This window comes from Lissotriton helveticus, chromosome 1_1 (assembly GCF_964261635.1).
Source record: "Lissotriton helveticus chromosome 1_1, aLisHel1.1, whole genome shotgun sequence".
Taxonomy (NCBI): Eukaryota; Metazoa; Chordata; class Amphibia; order Caudata; family Salamandridae; genus Lissotriton; species Lissotriton helveticus.
The window spans coordinates 379381229-379404327 of NC_136057.1; the positions used below are offsets into that span (position 1 = coordinate 379381229).

The 23099-nt window shown below is 41.2% G+C and overlaps 1 protein-coding gene across 4 annotated transcripts in view; it reads left to right on the forward strand.

Annotated features, from left to right (window-relative positions):
• Positions 1–23099, forward strand: part of LOC144809415 (sodium- and chloride-dependent GABA transporter 2-like) — a 944332-nt gene that overhangs the window by 853121 nt on the left and 68112 nt on the right. For 3 of the 4 annotated variants that reach the window (XM_078673711.1, XM_078673713.1, XM_078673712.1), the window contains one exon: positions 9591–9728. The exons of the other annotated variant lie outside the window; for it this stretch is intronic. In XM_078673711.1, the coding sequence (XP_078529837.1) occupies positions 9591–9728 (138 nt within the window). The remainder of the gene's footprint in view (positions 1–9590; positions 9729–23099) is intronic. 4 annotated transcript variants of the gene reach the window in all.

Here is a 23099-nt window from a genome sequence, read left to right on the forward strand (position 1 = left end):
ATATGTATATAAAACCTAAAATCTAAAAAGATTATAGCCTCATTCATGACAAAAGCATAGCGAAAACCAAATTGTTAAAACATTTTAATAAAAAGATGTGTTAAAAATGACAAAGTCTACAAAAGCATTTTGTGTATAAAACATAGCTGAATTAAAAAGTCCCACGACTCGAAACTGCCAAATTGTTTAAATGGTCCGAGTGCCAGACCAAACATTGCTATTCCCAGCAACCCCAGGTGATATTCATCCACCCCACTCAGCAGCCGCCGAAGGAGGAACAACCAGTAAGGAATCCGCAGAAGGCAAGCCAGGTTCCAGATCACCATGAGCTGAAGAATACCAGGAAGGCTCACGATGTGCGTTTAGAAGCAAAAGCAGGTGCGTGGGACAACAGTGCAAGTGGGCCTGTAAGGGATACACCAACACTTCTATGTCGGAAGAATGAACCAGCTGCGTTCTTAGGCATATATATATATGGTACATTTGGAAGTGCACAGCAGACCGTGGACTTCGGACCGCATGCAATGTATCCAAACAGGCAGAAAGGACAAGACACCAGTGTTTATTGAGTTCCTGAAGCAAGGGTGCACCAAAGCACTATATCACCCGTTCATGACACAGGAGTGCATGTGCTAGTTCCAATCCTATTCAGCTTTGTGATGGGAAATCTATTGCAGAGCAGAAAAAATAAAAGCACAGTCCCGACAACTTGGAACAGGACAAGGGGTAAGCCTCCAAAAATGTTTCCAAGCACAGAGTTTATGAATGATGGAATAACTCTGAAGACCATCTGTGAGGTACTAACCAAACCGGAGTGTGCTATCCCTACAATCCTAGGCATGTTATAAATGGAGCGCAGAAGCTCTCCAAAATGGTCTGGGAAATTAATGCGGATTAGCGACTGGATAGCAGAACAAGACCATGCAATTAAAGATCAAGCGTCTCCTTAGCAGATGTTAAGGCCACACCCTACTGGAACAATAAGGCTTCCAGTCTGCTTGAAGCATCAAAGTGCACATTCGAAAGCTTTTTAGAAGGTCAAAGAGTCTCATCCCTAACTTTACGGGCAGGTGGAAACAGTACTTGCATACAACAGGTCACGGCCGCAGAAACTGCCACCAGACAGGCTGTAGCCAGTTTCAGCTTTCTGCAACCTTGATCGCTCAACATCAAATAGCTACCATTGGAAAGTTATCTAAATGCCGGGTGATTCGCAGCAGCTGGAGAATCCTTCGGATAACACAGCAAGTTTGCCTTAGATGCATTACATGCACCATGGAGCTAAACCTCCCTGCCAACTAAAGAATGTTCCCAGGTACTGTCACAGTCAGTCCTGCTAAGAAACCTGAGTCTCGCCATTCCAACAGCGGTATGTGAAAGGTGAGATCGATATCTTGTCTACATATCCCTCTCCTAACGCTTCATATCTGCCCACTTGATGGTGCTCCAAGCAGTATAGGAAGTGAAATAAAGAAGTGTCTGTACAACTCCATGATGGATCTAAGTTGCGACTGCCAATGTTGTAAAGAAGACATGCCACGTTGTATGATGTCTATCACATATGACACAATGTTACCTAGAGTATATCCTAGTGGGCAAGGTATTCATACCATAATCAACTACTGCCAGAGCACTCTCTGAATTTGCCCTATCAATTTCACGCAGTCTCTCAGCAGCTTCCTGCTGCAAAACCATCCACACTTCTTTATACATTGCATACAGAAAACACTTTTTATGTGGTTTTTGAGTACCTAGTAAAAAGTCCTGTAGTCTTATGTCATGAGAAAAAATAGTTTCACCTGAGATAATATTGACTATCCTAGCCAATCTAGGCACAACTTCTTAACACTGTATACTGTTACCACCCCCAAGTGTTTTGTCTGCACATAATGTGGATCGGATCTACTAATCTTGAGCTCTTTTGTTAGTTCCTAACATGCACACTAACCATTCCTTATGATTGGTATGTGAACATTTGTATGTGCCATTGCAAAGTTTCTAATTTTTCCTACGTTTATGTAGATGCTAGATCCTTGTGTGCAGCTAATATTATTATTTAGGGCCCATTTCAGATCTTACTCTGAAGGGCTCCTGCTGGCATCCATCAGGAGCAAGTTCGAGTCACGAGTGCGATTTACGACCAACTCGTCCCACCGTACGAGCAAGCGGGTACGATGTGAATATCGACTTTCGCTCCGAGCGACTCGTACCCGTCAGCGAAGCCCTCTGGACGACTACAACATGGCTGACTCGTGCAGCACAATGGGCAATTTCCGAGCGACCAAGTACGATGCACGCGTCTAGCAGCCAGTTCAACTCGGAGCCTCTGACTTGAAAAAGCCTCGGGAAGCAGACTTTGGGAGGCCGTAGGGGCCCCCCTTCACCCGTAGCCCTACAACTTGGTCACGGGGGGGACCCAAGGGCCCCCCCTACACATGCATGTATGGTGCGTGGACACAAACGCGTCCCCACAACAGGGGGCACCCTTTTCCATGACATACTTTTTTCTCAATCGAAGCCTATTTATGCAATGTACAACATTCTCCCATTGTCTTCAATGGGGCTCCAAGCGACCCAAGTATGGCAGCTCGTACTTGCATCATACTCTGGCACTCCACACGGGTTCCAAAAGCTCTACGGGACCAAGTCATCCGTAGGGCTTTCCGAGCGAGATTGGAATCGGGCCCTCAGTTGGAAAACCTTTCGGTCAATGGGTGCCATTGTGTGCATCTTTGACAGCCATCATGATTTCTCCATCAATCCTCTTATTAGACCAAGTAATTGCCACAACTGCAGCAGTTTGCACTGTTGCTTTTGCGGCTTTGTCAGGTATGGAATTCCTTCCAACGTGTATTCCCACATTTATTATGTACCCTGTAGAACCTCTGAGTCTATTCTGGCTCTAGTAGTGTTAAGAACTCATTGTAAAACTGCACGTAATAATACGAATCACACACAATAAGTAGGGGAAATCTGGGATCTGTATTCTCAAGTTCCAGAATCAGAGATTTCTGTTCAGCCAGTTGTGCTGCGTAGTCATCAAGTCACCGCGTGTAGCTTTTTTCAGGGTGGGATTCTCCATCCTGCATACAACTGCATGCGGCAGATATTTGGTGCTTGGGACCTACAGCAGGCTTAGCAGAACCATCAGTATAATAATGTAATCATACTGATTTAGAGGCATTGCTTCATTCCTTCATGGCAGAGGACATTTGTGTTACTATTACAGATATGTTTGTGTTTGCAATGTAAAGTTAAATATGTAATCTACATCTGTTGCTTTCAGTGAGTTGGCCCATTGAATGCATCTCATATGTATGGCTTTTGCATTTGGAAAGCTCGCCTGTGGTTTGAACTGAAGTCACAACAATAATTTGTTTCCCTGAGCCATTGATCTTTCTCTCACTACAGCAGTCTATTCCGCTATCAGGAGTTTTTCTGTAGGTTCAAAAAGCATCATTGCTTATGTATATAGATGTGATTCATGTGCAATAGATACTGTGTCTCATTTGTTAAATGTGGCATTAGTGTACCCTGATAAACCCATAGTTTTACAGATCACCAGGTTTGTGTTGTTAACACTTGTGTGTAAGCGTTTTGAAACTAGCATGTCAGCTTGAACAGAACATAGTATTTGTGTGTGTTCAGTTGTCCAATATGAACTTGAATAGTCTGGGTCAATCAAGTCATAGAATGGTGTTATCCATTCTGCATAGTCTGGAATGTATGTTTTGCCAAAATTTAGGAAATCCAATATTGATTTGAGTTTTTTAATGTGTTTGGTGGTTATAACAGCACACACTTTTCTAAGAAATGTGATGCCAGGCTTCTGTTTTCACTTGACAGCTCCTATTCCAAAAAAGGACACAGCGATAGGCAATTTTTGATTTCTTTGAATTAAATTTGTAACCCCTGTGAGCAAATCCCAAAACTATGTGATCAACCCTTGCCAAGCGAGATGACAGGTCATCATCCGCAAAGTATATGTCATTGACATAAGGCAATGGCTGATCATGAAAGTCTATTAAAAGTTCTGTTACCCATTCTGAAAATAGCCCTGGCTATTCTTATTCCTGTGAAGCAATCAACAGAACTGTTTTGGAGAACCTAGAGCTCAGAATGCGGTCAAGTACTTGCATTCAGGTGCCATATTTTGACAGAAAAATCTATTTGAAATGTCTAATGTGGTATTGTATTTCTTCTGCACTTATTGTTCATTAGTGCCACACTGTGTGTGTTCTGTGCCGCAAATTTGCATTTAGCAGTGTTCAAGTGTCTATAGTCAAAAACTAAATGATACGATTGGTCTTGGTCCATTACTGGAAACATGGGATTATTCATAGGGGAGGTGAAAATTTCTATTACACCCTGATGTTCAAGCTGTGTGAGTATCTCTCTAATTTGTTTTTCAGCCTCATTTTTAATGGGGTATTGTATTTGAGATTGTGGGGTTGACCTCACAGGTATATTGTGATAAGGGCAACCATAATCCCACCCCACAAGGTTGCGGTATAATGCTGGAGCTTGCACTGAGGCCCACGCCTTGGCATATAAATGTTTAATGAATCTGGAATGAGGTCAGAGAAGGCAAGTAACATTACTGTTTCGCCTTTGGGGCAATACACGACAAACTACGATGGCCAATCTTTTTCAGCCAAGAGAATGTCATAGCTGAATGACAAGTTTTCCCAAAAAAGAACTTTTATGGTAGGTTGTATAACCCCCTCCATCAGGAGACACAATTCATATAACTGGCTAGGACACAGAGTCTTCTATCCGGTGTTTCCACCTGGATATACTTACTTGTTGTTACTGCTGCCAGACACTCCATAAGATTATGGTGAACTATTGTGACTTCTGCTGTGCTGTCTTGCATGGTCAGAGCACACTTCCCATCCTGAAGAAGAGTCCTCAATAACAATGGCATGCTTTGCTGTGATATCTTCTACTTTCTTCTTTTTGAATTGAGGTTTGGACTTTGTAAATTTGTCATTTTTTTATTATTTAGTCAGAAGAGCACTGTGATTCCTTCTTTGGTTTCATCTACTACTCTGATCTGCACTCTGATCGTCCAACTCTCTTTGAGTGTTTTTCGAATGACTCTTGAAAGGAATGAGAGGAACCTGTTTCAGTATCCTGATACTTAACAGGCGTTTTATTATTATCACAGTTTCACAGATTATAACATTTTTCAGTGGACTCCTGTTGGGGAGATCCACTCAAAATGTTTGTCTCTTCTTTGTTTATCTTATTATACCACTTTTTCTTAGAAGACTCAGATGCCTGCTTCAAGTTTTCCTTTTCAGATTTACCCTTATTCTGCAGTGTACTAGGTCTTGGGTCTCAAAGTATCTCTACCTACTTTTACATAGGTTTCCTCAATAATTGTAAGTAATTTTCACTCCTGGTCTACCGGAGCTAAACATGTGAGTCGCTGGTGTTCTTGGTATGTTAATGGTATTTCTAAAGCATCATAAGCTGTCTAGTTGTGAGGAGGTTCAGCTATTGTGTATGCTTGAAAAAGTCTTGAGTTTGTATTTACTGCTGGGAATGTGACCCATGAATAGAATACATCTGTTGTTTATGCTCCTTGGGCCTCAACCTTGAAGGTCACAGCTCCACCCGTAAGGGACAGTCTGTGTCGCTGTAACATTTGTGTAAGAGCATGTCTGCAATTTACTGTTACGTTACTTTGAAATTCTATGTCGTCTGCCATTTGAATATGTGGAATTCAGAAAGGGTACCGCTATGGGGTTATCCTTTGAACGGTTTAAGCTTGAACAACCGACAGCCAATACATAGGGCTTCCCTACTCAGTTGAAGACGATATTTCCATAACACTACAGATGTCTCCAGTTAGTTGGTGATTAGGGGCTTTGGGTACTCCAAAAAACTATTTGACAATCCATTAAATAAGAACCTGTTGTAGGAAATGCAAAATATGAACACACTGTCGAAAATATAAAGCCCAAATATATAGCTCAACAGCGTATCCGAGCAGAAAACACACAGCTGATCATGGTTAAAAACCAGGTTAGGCCCAAATCTTGCAATGACAAGAGAAAGGTAAATAGTTCACTTGTGGACACAAGGGGATAATTTACTATAAAGGATTTTCAGTTAAGGGAAAACTCATGCTTAGCAAGCATGAAAATATTTATGGTCAGCAGCACACAGGATCCCCTGCATGCACCTTGTGCTTCCAAAAAGATTATAACCCGATTAAACAATTGGTGCAGGAAATCTGATTAGCCTAGAGCACACAGAGGTCTTAGGTACACAATGATACCAGCACACACTCCACTGAAATTGCATTTGCCACAAAGACACAAGCACTCTCAAGTAGAAAAAAGCTTTGTTTGTTAGGTATTGTCTGAAAAGCAATACAGAATGTGTAAAGGATTAGGTCACAGTTTGGGGTCATGTGGTCACAGGTCTTTGAGAGTTTTTTCCATCTTCAATCCGTTCTTTGTCGTGCCAGTCAGTAAAGAACTGTATTTGCATTGTCAAGAGCAGTCCATGTCTCTTTTCATTGTGATGGTTTCAAGTCACTTCAAAACAGTTGGCGAGCCACCCAAGAGATCCCTTTTTGCCCCCACCAGACTGATGGCACCGGCAGAGAGCACTGCACACTTTTTTGAGATATGCAGACACAGTGTTCAAGTGAAGTTCTGCCTGTGCACGGGTGTCAGGGACATTCCGGGGACTGCCATCTTTATATTTTGAGGACAGAGTGGATTACGATGCCTCTTTGTGTATTAAAGTGTTTTTCTTGGCAATGCTAAATGCAGATGTAAATGTAAAGTTATAAGAGATATAAGGGCAGCACATGTGAGTTTGTGCATTGTGTACATGTCCAGCTTAATAAGTTAAGGCATCTACATAACTGCTTTACCTTTGATTCCCAGTGATGAGCTGGAAGTGGTCAGTTTGGGTAATTCGAAACTGGAAGGCACTAACAAGTATTCTATTTGACATCGAAGGACAGCTGAAACGCTGGTTTTGCTAAACTTTACCTCCAGATAAAATCTGAACCCTCAAATTACTGCTCTGGACCTAATGTCCAGAGCGTCACTCTGTGGTCTTAAAGATGCATGGTTTGAAAGAAATCTTCTCTCGGGAGCAGAGGGAAGTGGCCAGGGGTTGCGTGTTGTATTTACCAAACAGTAGAATAGAGATGTGATTATCACCGTAGAGTAGAAGTTTTTGTATTTTGTGACTGATGATGAGTGCATGCGTTTATAAATGAAACATGGCCACAGTATGATGTTGTCGTCTAATATCACATAATATGCAAATTGTTATTTCAATGTGCATTGTATAACCAAAAAGTTTATATTGTAATGTGGCTTACATAATTGGGTGATCTAACTTCCCTGTTATTTGCGGGTAAGTATGCGCATATCAAGAGAGAGAGAGAGGACTAGAAAGCTAGTCCGAGTCCCCGTAGTTTATATGTGTTATCAAAAGAGACTAGCTTAAATATGACCCATATTGTTAGGACTCTGATTAGATTTGTCATGGGCACCTCGTTGGTGAGTTCATGAAGCCCTCACCCACCAACCTGGTTGGTGGCATGCTTCATCATCGGGCCCACCCAGTGACTTAATGTGTCCCGGGTGTGCTGCGACGCCTGATTACAGCAGAGCTGGTATTTTACTGAGAGTGCAGTGTGAGGTGTAAAATGAAGTGTGAGTTAAAACGGCTTGCCGAGGGTCCCAGTACCCGAGGGTAAATTAATTTTTTAATAACTGGGCCCCCGTCAGCGGTTAAACTAAGGCTTGGGATGTTTAAGGGAGGCAAGTTACTACCTCCTACATCCATCAGTTGGTCGACATGTTTCAGCCAGTGCCTTAAACTAAATCTGGCTTTCCTCAGGACCTTTTTAAAATAGAGTGTAGTGCAGGTTAAAAAGGAGTGTAATCCAGGCTATGTGTTACACTCACTAAGGTGTTTCTCTAAGTGTGAGAGGGGGGATTCCCTTCTCATGTATGCGCTTAGATTTTGCAGCCAATGCTTCCAGGAGTGAAGCGGTAAGGGATTGACCAGCTTTTCTGGTCAGAGCCTGCCTTGTACCTTGTGCCTTGTACCTGTACCTGTACCTGTACCTTGTACCTGTTGCACCGTCCTCGTACTCCGGTAGCTACCGGAGTACGAGGACGGTGCCACAGGTACAAGGCAGGCTCTGACCAGAAAAGCTGGTCAACCCCTTACCGCTTCACTCCTGGAAGCATTGGCTGCAAAATCTAAGCGCATATATGAGAAGGGAATCCCCCCTCTCACACTTAGAGAAACACCTTAGTGAGTGTAATACATAGCCTGGATTACACTCCTTTTTAACCTGCACTACACTATATTTTAAAAAGGTCCTGAGGAAAGCCAGATTTAGATTAAGGCACTGGCTGAAACATTTCGACCAACTGATGCCTTATTTTAACCGCTGACGGGGGCCCAGTTATTAAAAATGTAATTTACCCTCAGGTACTGGGACCCTCGCCAAGCCGTTTTAACTCACACTTCATTTTACACCTCACACTGCACTCTCAGTAAAATACCAGCTCCGCTGTAATCAGGCGTCACAGCACACCCGGGACACATTAGGTGTCACTGGGTGGGCCCGATGATGAAGCATGCCACCAACCAGGTTGGTGGGTGAGGGCTTCATGAACTCACCAACGAGGTGCCCATGACAAATCTAATCAGAGTCCTAACAATATTGGTCATATTTAAGCTAGTCTCTTTTGATAACACATTTGCGGGTAAGTGTCATCAGGTAACCCGTCTGGTGCAGAGCTGGGCTTCATCCTCGCAGAGGTAAACAGGAATCAACTGGGCAGGAACTCCGATATCAGGTGATCTCTCAGTGCGAGTGAAATGCTCCTCTAACTAAACAATGGAGTGATGTTGTTTATATATAAACATCATCCTTGTTGATATGCCGAAGTCTCAGTCAGCCTGTCATTATTTATTCTACTCTAACAAAGCTGTCAATAATAACAACAACATTTTGCACAGTGAACTTTAGCTTGTGCACCGAATATTCAAGGTTTTGATAATGTGCCTATGAAGATTTGCAGATCGGCTCTCGGAGCAGGTCAGGGGAGGAGTGGGTTGCCCACTCCTAAGTGCACAGTGACTGTTTGGCATCCCTCTCTGGCCGCCTAAACCAGTCATGCACACTTTTTCTATTCTCCATGCAGGCTGCATTACAGCCTGCATGCAGAACAAGCCCTGGCCCCCATTCTCTGGTGGAGCTTTGAATCAGGATGCTCAAAACCAATCACAACGCTGCACTGCAGCATTGTGATTGGTCAGAGGAGCCTGGGTGCAATTCAATCACAATGCTGCATTGCAGCATTGTGATGGGTCAGTGGGGCCTGCTTCCTGTTCCTCAATTCCACGAGGAGAGGGGGGGCAGAGACACGGGACCCAGCGCAAATGTAAGTTTCTTTAAAAAAAAAATGTTTAATGTGTGACCCCTGCTTAACCCCATCTGAGCGACCCACCCGCCGCACCACCCGTGAGCCATGCCTGCCGCCACTGCATTGAAGAAATGCTTTAACAACTGTACTGAACTTATCTATTCTCAGTTCGTCTGTGTGGAGAGCATGGTTACTGCGATGGTCGACATGTACCCCAATACCTTTCGGAAGAAGAATCGCAGGGAACTGCTTATCCTGTTTCTCTCCATCTTCTCATACCTGATTGGTCTTGTCATGCTCACTGAGGTAAGATATTGGTAGGGTGGGCAGGGCAATTTAGTCCTGATTCTCCCAATATTGTTGTTCACAAATCATGCCAAGGGGTTAAATAAAAGTAAAACAGCACCTTCTCTGCCTTGCAAGAGCATTAGTCAAATCCAAACACTCGAAATACCAAAACTGTCCTAAAGATGGCAAGCAAATAAAATGCTAAAGTCAAGAAGTTAAAGGTTTTTTATAAATGTACCCTTTTTTAAGAAAGACTACAGGTTTCTCATGCATCATATGTTCACCTTGCCTTCTGCAATTTACCAATATCAGTGCTGAGTACACTGGAATTAGGAGTACAGCTGAAGAGAATGATTTGCCTTGTACTAAAGTACAAGGACATTTTTTCTGTTGTAATTTTAGACTACATTTTTGGCAGAATTCTTGTTTAAACTGGTAATTTCTCTTCCACTGCCAATTTGCTTTCCTGGTATGATTGCAGATTTTTAGATGAGATTTCCCACACATTCCAGAAAAAAACATGACTCCCAAGTCACAGTGGTTTAAAGAGTATCGCACAAAAGCAAAATTGCCACTTTGCAATGTTTTGCCAGATGTAAAATATCTGGATTCAGAGTATGCACATTTGCAGGGATTAATTTCCAGCTCAGCCACCATTATCATCCCTCTCAGAGTCATTATAACATAAAGTGGATCGTTAAAGGGTTCTTTCTACTGATTTAATTTAAAGATAGTAAACCTATTTTAAGGATCTAACACATAGTGCAGCTGTGCCCATGCAGCTTCCACTGTGAAGGTTAAGTGCTCAAGCAGAGAAGGCTCAGGGTTAGACTTTGTGTGCCCTGCACATGCAAGAACTCGGAAGATACGTTTGGGTATGCAGGATAGCACTTTTACATTTCATCTCTGTAATGAATGAAGGGGGTGATTAATGTTTTAGCAACATCCCATCTTCCTGCATCAATTCACAGCCATTATAATGCTTATCATGGGCTAGTAATTACTGATGGTATTTATCAATCCTGCGTTATGTTCTTTAATTCAGCCCACTATTTTTAGCTCATTGAGGTCCTCATTTTTCTCCGCTGTTGCATTATTTTCTGTGATACTGCGCCTGCATAAAAAATGCACCACATTGTGCCATATTTAAAAAGTGACGCATCTAGGCAGGTGCGTCACTTTGTAAACCCCTCAATACATTATACCGGAGTCAGGTATAATGTATGCAGGTTGGGTGCTCCCTCTCATTAAAGGGTCGTAGAAATGGCACAGTGAAATTTATGAAATTTCACTGTTACACTTCTACGACACTACTGCGTCAATATCTTATGCCTGCCTCACAACAGGTGTAAGACTGACACAGACCCTTTCACATGGGATGTTTTCAGATACACCCCAGAAATGTGCCACTTTTGGGCCTACAGACACATCAGAAATACTGACGTATCTGTGACTCTCTTTCGACATGTAGTGCAGTACATTAAATACGGCACATCACAAGGAGGGCATAGTGAAAACTGTTGCATCTCTATTTTCACGCTGCAATGCAACAGTTTTCATTAATGAGGCCCATGAAATTAAGACAGCCCGATAATATCAGTAAGAGAAGAGAATTAAGGGTCACTTGAGAAATAATTTAAATGCGTATCTGAGCAAAATGCCATCTCACTTCTATTATGTTTTATTAATCACTTGAGAAATACACTCTGGAGTAAATAAGGGACAGGGTGTGCAGAAGTCTGTACTTTCAGGTTCTTAATGTGCCTTCCTCAGGTTGATATTTTTCCAAAAGCATTACTGGGAGTCATGTTTAAATAATTCACATTATCTTAATTGAAATAAGCAAGTAACCAGCTCTAAAAGAAGACTTCTAATCTGTAGGGAGAACTTTATCTTCTTTGCCTGAAACTAATTTCTGGTAGTTTTTTAATGTATTTATTTTTATTTACTTGAGTTTCATATAGAGCTGACTAGACCCGGAGGTATCAGAGTGCTTTACGTAAGGACATAGCGAGTTACAAGTTACAAAAGTTTCACAGAAGTTACATAATGGATAAATAAACAAAACAGGAGTAAATTAGTAAACATGAAAGTCAGGATAGAAGACACCAGGGGCAGGAGTTAATCCACAGGAAGGAGACAGCAGCTGAGAAGAAAATGAGACAAATGTCCATGATTCGGCTGGATAGGTGACAGCCATGGCGGTGTGCCAGGGCCAATCTCCCCTATAGCTGTTGGTGCAGCTCCACCGGGGAAGAGGCCATGTATGCGTTTAGGGCTCCGCCAGAGAAGAGTGAGGATCAGGAGGGGATCAGAAGGATAAATAAACAATACAGGTGTAAATTAGCGAACACGAACGTCAGGATAGGAAAGCAGGTTCCACAGGAAGGAGACAGCAGCGGGGAAGAAATCAAGACAAATGTCCGTGATCCAGCTGGGTAGGTGACGGTCATAGCGTTGTGCCAGGGCCAATCTCCCCTATAGCTGTCGGTGCAGCTCCACCGAGGTTTCAGCCATGTATGCGTTTAGGGCTCCGCCAGAGAGGTGTTCCTTCTCAGGAGAGGATCAGAAGGCTAGAAACCAAAGATGGGTGGTAGGCGCTTGCGAGGATGGCAGGGTAGGAGTGATGTTCTTAGAGTCAGGCAGGTCGAGTCTGTTAGTCTCCATGGCTCAGTGGCTAGTTCTAGTTGCCACCAAATCTAAAGTTGTATGAAAAGCACAGTGCTAAAAATACTGGAAGAAACATCAGGACCCTGGACCCGTAGAGACAGCTGGAGGGGAGCCAGTGTTCCTTCTTTTATCCTAGACTGCCTCTCACCCTATCCATCTCCTTCCAAAAAGTTTTAGAATGCTCAGGGAGCTGCATCATCATGAAACATCACCAAACGCCTTGACACCAATCAACCTTGCACCCCAATCGCAACATAATTTTGGCTTGTGGTCCCCTTTTATTTTTTCAACAGCCTTCCAAGAGCTGTGAAGGAGCTAGCAGAAGGACAAGGAGTGTGAACCACAGCTAGAATACTGGTGACTTTCTGATCCTGAAGCTGTCCATGTAACCTATTAGGCCAGAGGTATCCGATGAAGTGCCAGGAACTCCAAAGGGAAAACTAGGCATAGTAGCTAATAGGCCTGCCTACCACTATTTGACATTCATGAGCAATGTCTTGCCATTTACGTCTTGGCCCACCAGAAAATGCCCTGTGTAGCTTCAGTGTAGGTGGACAGGTGCTTTTGCAGTACTGCAGTACTGCTCCATTTATCGGCTACTTGTAAGCTGCCCCAAGTTGAAGGTAAGAATGTGATGAAAGGGAAAGACTGGGAACAAGAGGGTTCATCAGCCTGCTTAATTAGTCAGCAATATGCGCCCGGACACAAGCAATATATGGGCAGAAATTCATTGGTAGGAAAACTGTGTTTAGTAATTGTTAGATAAACCTTGTCTTTAGGCATCAACTTGTAGTGGTACTTTTACTAGTGCTGTGTGAAGTTGTGAAGCATGACAGCTTGACATTTTGAATCGTTACCTAATACAGAGCTGACTAAGCTTTTTTGTGTAAAAATAAAAACAAAAGCTTCAAGAAAAGGGACTTTGCTACTGCTGTTGCACAGCACTGGGAGATGCCACATGACTTCCATTCTGTTTACCTCCCACTGCTCAGGTGACAGCTGTGAAACATGACAGTCTGAAGCATGAAGTCCTCTTGCACAGATGAACAATCTTAACGTTTTAAAATCTGGAGCAATAATTTTGCATCATAAATGACATTCTTTGATTTTGCAAGCCCTGGGTTACATTGTTGCTACTCCAGCATAATCTTGCATAATTGGTATTTTTGAATTGAACAAAAACCCCATAGGCTAACATTGCAATATTGTATGTAATTATAAATATTGCTAGGAAAGGTGTAAATATCATTCAAGGACTTAAAAGATAAATCCAACAACTTGCCACTGTTAAATTGATCATCACTAGTAAAGAAGATCAGTTATGGAACTTTCTCTTCTGTAAGCCAAAATCAAGCTTTCTATTGGTCTCTGCTGATTGGTGAGCCTTATCAGGCTTATCCAGGCTGCTTTGATTAGGTGATAAGTAGCCTGGCAGGAACAGAGTTTATCTGATGGAGAGAGCTCTGTAGCTAGAAAGGATGGGATCTGCAGATGGGGCTGGGTTAATCAAACTGAGCTCAAAAAGAGAGCAGACCTGTAAGGAATGCCAGGCCAACCTTTCCCCACATCCTGTGCTCCAGCCGGAAGGCTGATTTAGAACAGGAATTTGCAGATGTCATGGGGACGCGAGCTAACTGAAATGAGCTACACAGTGGGTTGGTTTACCTAGCTCTTACTCCACTGGAGAGAAATCAGCCATCTTGAATTTTGGAAGTGCAGTGCTTTGAAGGGCTAGTAGATGCCAGCCACACTTTGGTGAAAGTTGTCATGCTTTTGGGTGGCACCCAACATCTCATTGGAAATAGGTGGCTCCTGCTTGTCATCACAGAACACTAACAACATATCTGAGAGTTGCAAAGTCTCTCAAATCTGCTGCCTGAAATTACAAGGAAAAGAAGGAATGCCCAGTGGAATCTGAATTTGCCCCCAAAAGACTGAACAATTTGATGCTACAATAAGTCAACTACAGTGTCCCCTTTGGACAAATTGTAAACAAGAAGATGCACTTTCAATCTCATAAGACAAAAAACACTTCAATCCATCCATTTAAGCAAGAGCGAAGATGATGCAAACATAGTCAAAAATTAAAAACGTGTACAATTTATTGTAACATTTAAAAAAACAGATTCATAAAAAAAATTATTATACATATATCACAACACAAATAATAATAATACACTGGGAATAGGACATGTAAAATATTTCTAATTAAAATAGAATAGGACAACAGTAGTCAGACTTAATTAAATCAAACTCCAAATTTGTATAAATATCTTTGAGATGGAGATATTATGTAGTCCAATGACTTAACGTGTCACAATTCAGAGTGGCATCGACGCGTTTCGGTTTTGGCAGACTGAATACAAGCCAACACCTTCTTCAGGATTAAAAAATATATTCCCAAATAATATGGTATATCTGCAAAGTAAAAAATATACAACATAAGATACATCATATCCAACTCTTAACTATATCATCATCAGCTAACCAGCTCCTGCTACTAATCCAACACTACATTCAAAACAAACAATTATTCCTTTACATTCCAAGTAGTAAATCACAGTTATATTCACAATGACATATGAACATCTGACTCTATATAGGTCTCATCGATAGACACACTACATTCTACAAGGGCATATATCAATATTAACACCTCTTGTTGAAGATGTTCTGTTAAACTCATTTTGTACATCCTAAAACTGGGTGCTAAGTTCTTATAGGTTTTACAGACATTTTTGATAAATCTAATTCATCCTGTGGTTTTTTTTAGACAAACTTTAAATTACCTCACTGCAGATACTACAGAGCATTCCAGGGTTTCCTAGTGCTCAATCCGGAACTTCATAATAGCCTGGCACACTCATTCTGAGGACACCTAAAAAGGTTTTTATAAGATCTTAGTTATATCATATAGGACTTTATCGACAAAGCCAATCACTCTGTTCCTACTGTTGGTAAGGCTCACCTATTAAAAGTTTCCCTTAGGTGCGTCCCAACGTTAAAAAGTTATCTTCTCTTTCTTAGGGTTCGTCACCGGGTGGATCGCCAAGAGTTCGACGTAGACCCAATTGGTTCTAAAGAATAAATCAAGGTAAAGCAACATTTGACCCATGTATGTTTATAGCGGGGAATACTTCGATATTAAAGACGATTATCGATATGAACAACATATCAATTGGTCTTAAAGTATTATTTAATTACTGGCCATAATCCATTGGCGATCATGTGAAGGCTATCATTTTTATTTTACGCCTTCTTGTCCATCGTGTCTGATAAATTTAGTATGGCTAGACACTTTAGATACGGGTTCATGCCCATTCTTGCTACTGACATTTAACCCCCATTAGAATTTTTTTAAAGACATAAAACTAATGGGCTCGGGCGTCAATATCAGACAATTATATCTATGCATATGCTTAACAATCTTGACGCAGTAAAAGGTAAAAGATTTACCTAAAAATACGGCCAGTCGTCGTCACGCGTAAAAATACGTTGTAGCTAGACTCTTTTGTTCAATGGCGTTCAGTAGGGAGAGTAGTGTTGACTCCCTTTACATAGCTAGACCGCCCGCAGTCTGTGAAAACAAACGCGGACGTCAGGATATAAGCGCATATGCATATATCAGTCTAGGTTCTCCCTGATTATTTTACATACCTGCTGTTAAAATCAAAATACCGCCGTCAAAACGGGTGTCCGTGCCTCGATACCGAGTAGCACCATAGGGCTCTTTTTAAATGTAAAAAAGGCGCGCTCACCCTCGCGTCACTCTCCCCGATCTAATTAACTTCCGGTATCATTAACTTCCGGTATTGCAAATTTCTAGAAATAAACAATGGACCAATTGTTTACTCCGTGTAATATATTGTACAATTATTGTTCGTAAATACCTGATTGCAAGAACAATGAATATTCGGAACTCTCAGAATATTCAATATTAGGGCCATGTAACATTTTTTAAATGAGGACTAATTAATTATAGTCGGCCACATCGTTACTCACTATCATATGCTAAAATGAAGGGCGTATTTACAAATTTGCATTTATTGTTTACTGACTGCATCTGTGAATTCACAGCGCTCAAGATATCTTAGAATGGCATATTCTGTTGTACATCCTATCTACTGCCTTTCATAAGATTATAGTCAAAGATGGCGCTCAAGAAGTATATGTAATCGCTATAACGAGCAGTTTTTTGGGTAGTTGGAATAAACATGACAGCATTTGATCACAAAAACCCTAAGTCCTTGTTAATAATCATGATATATATCATACGCATGTTAATCACAAAAATTACTATTATTACATTACGTTATCCTGAACATCAAAAAACATTGTCAATACAAATGTTTATTGACATATCCTAATTACAATCAGTTCCCGCGTTGTTATTTATGTCCTTACTTATGTTCTTGTTTATAATTGTATATACGGAGTTCATTTGCACGGTATAATTCATTCAGAAATATGACATAATTCATTCCTATACATGTCTTTCTAGTTGTGCTTATACAATTTTCACAGTAAATCAACCATATTCCATATAAAGTGCATAGCCTAATTGAATGGCAAAGTATTAGCTGATCGTGTGCATAAAATAAAATTTGTCAATACATATGGTCAATCGGTGGTCCTCATATAGTCAGTGAAATATTAGCATTATTATTCAATTCCTGTAATGTTCAATATATCTATCTAGTCTATCAGCTTCAGACAGCGTTATGTAAAACTCATGCCTTAAGGAAGTTCTAAACCATAGTGGCTGGCTCCACCATCAGGGTTTGTCAACTTCAAACAGCATTATATTGAACTCATGCAGTATGGAAGTTCCAAGCCATAATGGCCGGCATAACCATCAGGGTTTAATTAAACGTTCCCACTCTTCTTTTGAGTTTAATCCTGCTCTTACAGTGTTTAAGAATCAAATCTATCACTGCTCTCGTGCTTTACGTTTCATAAGTATATTGCCACCGCGTTTCCCGATTTTGATTTTCTCAATGATAAACCAGGTGAAATCACTCTCACTATGGCCCATCTTGAGGAAATGTTCAACCAGGGGCGCTGTTAATTTTTTCGTCTTGATTGCCGACCTGTGTTCTTGGAACGTGGTTCTTGCTTCTCTCCCAGTTTCCCCAATGTAACACAGGCCGCACAGGCATTGTATAAGGTACACAATATTTCTGCTCCTACAGTTGGTCAAACATTTGCTCTTTAGTGTTTTACCATTTACTTTTATTTCATTGGTTTGTAAGCACTGTGGGCAAACATTGCATTTACCACAGCGAAAGTTCCCTACTACTGTACTATTATCCAATGTTCTCTGAGTAACCTTAGTCTCTTCACGATATTTGTTTACTAATAGATCTCTAAGGTTCTTGTTCTTTTTAAAGGCGAACATTGGTTTCTCTAATTTTGTGGATTCTTTATGATTAAGGATGTGCCAATTTTTGTTTACTACATTCTTGATCTGATTGCTGATTGTAGAAAATTGGCTAACAAACACAATCTTGGTTAATGGTTCTTTCTTTTTTTCTTGTTTATGTACTAGCGCCTCGCGATCATAAAATCTTGCCCTTTTCATTGATTGTGAGAGTAGTTTTTTCGGATAGCCCCTATCCTTAAATTTCTTTTTTAATGTTTCAGAGTGTTTATAAAAATCCCCTAAGTCAGAACAATTCCTCCGTAGACGGAGGAATTGACTGAAAGGGATGCTCTCTCTCTTGGTTTTAGGGTGAAAGCTTGTAAAATGTAAAAATGTATTTTTTGCAGTTGGCTTTGTAAAGAGCTCAACTTCCAGAGAGGCATTCACGTCCTTGATTGTAATATCTAAAAAAATCGACACTGGTGGTGCTATGGGACGAGGTGAATTTCAGATTGGGGTCACCCAAATTAAGTCACGCTAGGAAATCTCCTAGACTTTCAGTGGGACCGTCCCAAATAAAAAAAATGTCAGCAATGTAGCGGTACCAGCCCGCTACATTCTCCAAAAAAGGGGCCAATTCATTATAGATATGTTTATTCTCGAAATCGCCTACATAAAGACAAGCCAGACATGGGGCAATCCAATATTTTAGGGAGAATGAATAATTCAAGTGCCCATAATATTAACAAGGAAGAAAGAGCTGCACTTAATTACCTTAAAGACGATTTATCCCTGACCATAAAACCCGCGGACAAGGGTGGCGGGATTGTGGTGTGTAACACCAGTGATTATGAGAAACGTATGCTTAGTCTTTTGGAGGTTGGTGAACATTACACCCGCACACAAGCAAGTAGTTTGCTCAAAACATCGAAAGAACGTACTGATCTCTTGAATCTAGCCAGGGAATCAGATTGGATATGTGACGATGAATTCCAATTCCTTAATAACACTGAACAAAGAACTCCTGCTATATACGGTCTTCCTAAGACTCACAAAAATATAGAGAACCCCCCTAATGAGACCAATCGTAAGCAGCATTGGATCCTTGCTTGAACCTATCAGCAAGTACGTTGATCATTTTTTAAAACCAATTGCCTGTAAATTGAGATCTTATGTCAGACATTCGGGCCACCTGATTTCGCTGATTGAGGGTTTGGCCTTCTGTGGAGAGACTCAATGTCTAGTTACACTGGACATTGAGTCTCTCTACACTAACATACCTCAAACGGATACAGTGTTGGTCATTGACCACATACTTGAATCATACGATCTCGGTGGAGCTAGTAAGGAATTCATCATAAGAGGAACTGAACTTATCCTTTTTAACAATGCTTTTTTGTTTAAAGATGAATACTTTAAGCAATTAAAGGGGACCAGCATGGGGGCCACATGTGCCCCATGTCTGGCTTGTCTTTATGTAGGCGATTTCGAGAATAAACATATCTATAATGAATTGGCCCCTTTTTTGGAGAATGTAGCGGGCTGGTACCGCTACATTGATGACATTTTTTTTATTTGGGACGGTCCCACTGAAAGTCTAGGAGATTTCCTAGCGTGGCTTAATTTGGGTGACCCCAATCTGAAATTCACCTTGTCCCATAGCACCACCAGTGTCGATTTTTTAGATATTACAATCAAGGACGTGAATGGCTCTCTGGAAGTTGAGCTCTTTACAAAGCCAACTGCAAAAAATACACTTTTACATTTTACAAGCTTCCACCCTAAAACCCAGAGAGAGAGCATCCCTTTCAGTCAATTCCGCGGTCTACGGAGGAATTTTTCTGACTTAGGGGATTTTTATAAACACTCTGAAACATCAAAAAAGAAATTTAAGGATAGGGGCTAACCGAAAAAACTACTCTCACAATCGATGAAAAGGGCAAGATTTTATGATCGCGAGGCGCTAGTACATAAACAAGAAAAAAAGAAAGAACCATTAACCAAGATTGTGTTTGTTAGCCAATTTTCTACAATCAGCAATCATATCAAGAATGTAGTAAACAAAAATTGTCACATCCTTAATCATGAAGAATCCACGAAATTAGAGAAACCAATGTTCGCCTTTAAAAAGAACAAGAATCTTAAAGATCTATTAGTAAACACATATCGTGAAGAGACTAAGGTTACTCAGAGAACATTGGATAATAGTACAGTAGTAGGGAACTTTCGCTGTGGTAAATGCAATGTTTGCCCACAGTGCTTACAAACCAATGAAATAAAAGTAAATGGTAAAACACTAAAGAGCAAATGTTTGACCAACTGTAGGAGCAGAAATATTGTGTACCTTATACAATGCCCTTGCGGCCTGTGTTACATTGGGGAAACTGGGAGAGAAGCAAGAACCATGTTCCAAGAACACAGGTCGGCAATCAAGACGAAAAAATTAACAGCGCCCCTGGTTGAACATTTCCTCAAGATGGGCCATAGTGAGAGTGATTTCACCTGGTTTATCATTGAGAAAATCAAAATCGGGAAACGCGGTGGCAATATACTTATGAAACGTAAAGTACGAGAGCAGTGGTACATTTGCTTCTTAAACACTGTAAGAGCAGGATTAAACTCAAAAGAAGAGTGGGAACGTTTACTTAAACCCTGATGGTTATGCCGGCCATTATGGCTTGGAACTTCCATACTTCATGAGTTCAATATAATGCTGTTTGAAGTTGACAAGCCCTGATGGTGGAGCCAGCCACTATGGTTTAGTACTTCCTTAAGGCATGAGTTTTACATAACGCTGTCTGAAGCTGATAGACTAGATAGATATATTGAACATTACAGAAATTGAATAATAATGCTAATATTTCACTGACTATATGAGGACCACCGATTGACCATATGTATTGACAAATCTTATTTTATGCACACAATCAGCTAATACTTTGCCATTCAATTAGGCTATGCACTTTATATGGAATATGGTTGATTTACTGTGAAAATTGTATAAGCACAACTAGAAAGACATGTATAGTAATGAATTATGTCATATTTCTGAATGAATTATACCGTACAAATGAACTCCGTATGTACAATTATAAACAAGAACATAAGTAAGGATGTAAATAACAACGCGGGAACTGATTGTAATTAGGATATGTCGATAAACATTTGTATTGACAATGTTTTTTGATGTTCAGGACAACGTAATGTAATAATAGTAATTTTTGTGATTAACATGCGTATGATATATATCATGATTATTAACAAGGACTTAGGGTTTTTGTGATCAAATGCTGTCATGTTTATTCCAACTACCCATAATATGCTCGTTATAGCGATTACATATATTTCTTGAGTGCCATCTTTGACTATAATCTTATGAAAGGCAGTAGATAGGATGTACAGCAGAATATGCCATTCTAAGATATCCTGAGCGCTGTGAATTCACAGATGCAGTCAGTAAACAATAAACGCAAATTTGTAAATACGCCCTTCGTTTTAGCATATAATAGTAAATAACGATGTGGCCGACTATATTTAATTAGTCCTCATTTAAAAATTTTTTACATGGCCTTAATATTGAATATTCTGAGAGTTCCGAATATTCATTGTTCTTGCAATCAGGTATACACCAACAAGAATTGTACAATATATTACACGGAGTATACAATTGGTCCATTGTTTATTTCTAGAAATTTGCAATACCGGAAGTTAATGATACCGGAAGTTAATTAGATCGGGGAGAGTGACGCGAGGGTGAGCGCGCCTTTTTTACATTTAAAAAGAGCCCTATGGTGCTACTCGGTATCGAGGCACGGACACGCATTCTGACGGCGGTACTTTGATTTTAACAGCAGGTATGTAAAATAATCAGGGAGAACCTAGACTGATATATGCATATGCGCTTATATCCTGACGTCCGCGTTTGTTTTCACAGACTGCGGGCGGTCTAGCTATGTAAAGGGAGTCTACACTACTCTCCCTACTGAACGCCATTGAACAAAAGAGTCTAGCTACTACGTATTTTTACGTGTGACGACGACTGGCCGTATTTTTAGGTAAATCTTTAACCTTTTACTGCGTCAAGATTGTTAAGCATATGCATAGATATAATTTTAATTTTTTTTTATTTTATTTTTTTTTAATTTAATTTAAAAGATTTCTAAAGCGCGTAGTCACCCAGAGGGTCTCCCAGCGCTGAACCTCTTACTCACAAAGGGGAGAACGCCGGGGGGGAGGGAATGGCTCAGGGAAAGAGTAGGGTTTTGAGGGACTTCCTGAACCGAAGGAGATTTGGTTCTGTTCTGAGGCTCAGGGGGAGTGTGTTCCATTTTTTCCCGGAGTTGACCGAGAAACGACGGCCACCGAACCGGGCCTTCTTCACCTTGGGGATCGTGATGTAGTTCCCATGTTCGGAACGGAGCGCTCTCGTTGGTCTGTACGGTGTAATCCACTTACCTAGGATAGGGGGGCCAACATTGTACAGTACCTTGTGGGTCAGACATAGGGCCTTGAAAGTTACCCTTTCCCTAATGGGGAGCCAGTGCAGCGTCCTCAGTGCGGGCTTGGCAGATGTTCTGGCCGGGGTATTTGTTAGGAGTCGGGCTGCGGCATTCTGGGCTTTCTGAAGCGTTTGGAGGGTGGATTCTGGAGCTCCTAGGTAGATAGCGTTGCTGTAGTCCAGCCTAGATAGAATTAGGCCTTGGATCAGCAATAGGCGCGATTGGAAGGGTAATAAGGGAAGTACCTTCCTGCAGGATCTCAGAAGTCCATAGCAAATGCCGGCCGTCTTTCTTGCCTGTGTCCTGAAAGTGAGATCGGTCTCCAGCCATACTCCCAGACTTTTGACCTCCGTCTTGGGGGTGGGTGGTTCACCCATGCAAGCGGGCCAGATGTTAGGGGGGAGGTTTGGGCCGTTATGTCCTAGGAGCAGGATCTCTGTTTTGGAGCCGTTTAATTTCAGGGCAGAGTCACTCATCCACTGATGTACACTAGCTAGGCAGTCGTGGAGATTGGAAGGCTCTTGCTTGGGGTGGGAGAGCGTTACCACCAGCTGTGTGTCGTCAGCGTAGCTAACTATCGAGATACCAAACGGGGACACGAGTTCCTCCAGAGGGGCCATGTATAATTGTCTGATATTGACGCCCCGCGCCCATTAGTTTTACGTGTCTTTAACATTTTTTCTAATGGGGTTAAATGTCAGTAGCAAGAATGGACATGAACCCGTATCTAAAGTGTCTAGCCATACTAAATTTATCAGACACGATGGACAAGAAGGCGTAAAATAAAATTGATAGCCTTCACATGATCGCCAATGGATTATGGCCAGTAATTAAATAATACTTTAAGACCAATTGATA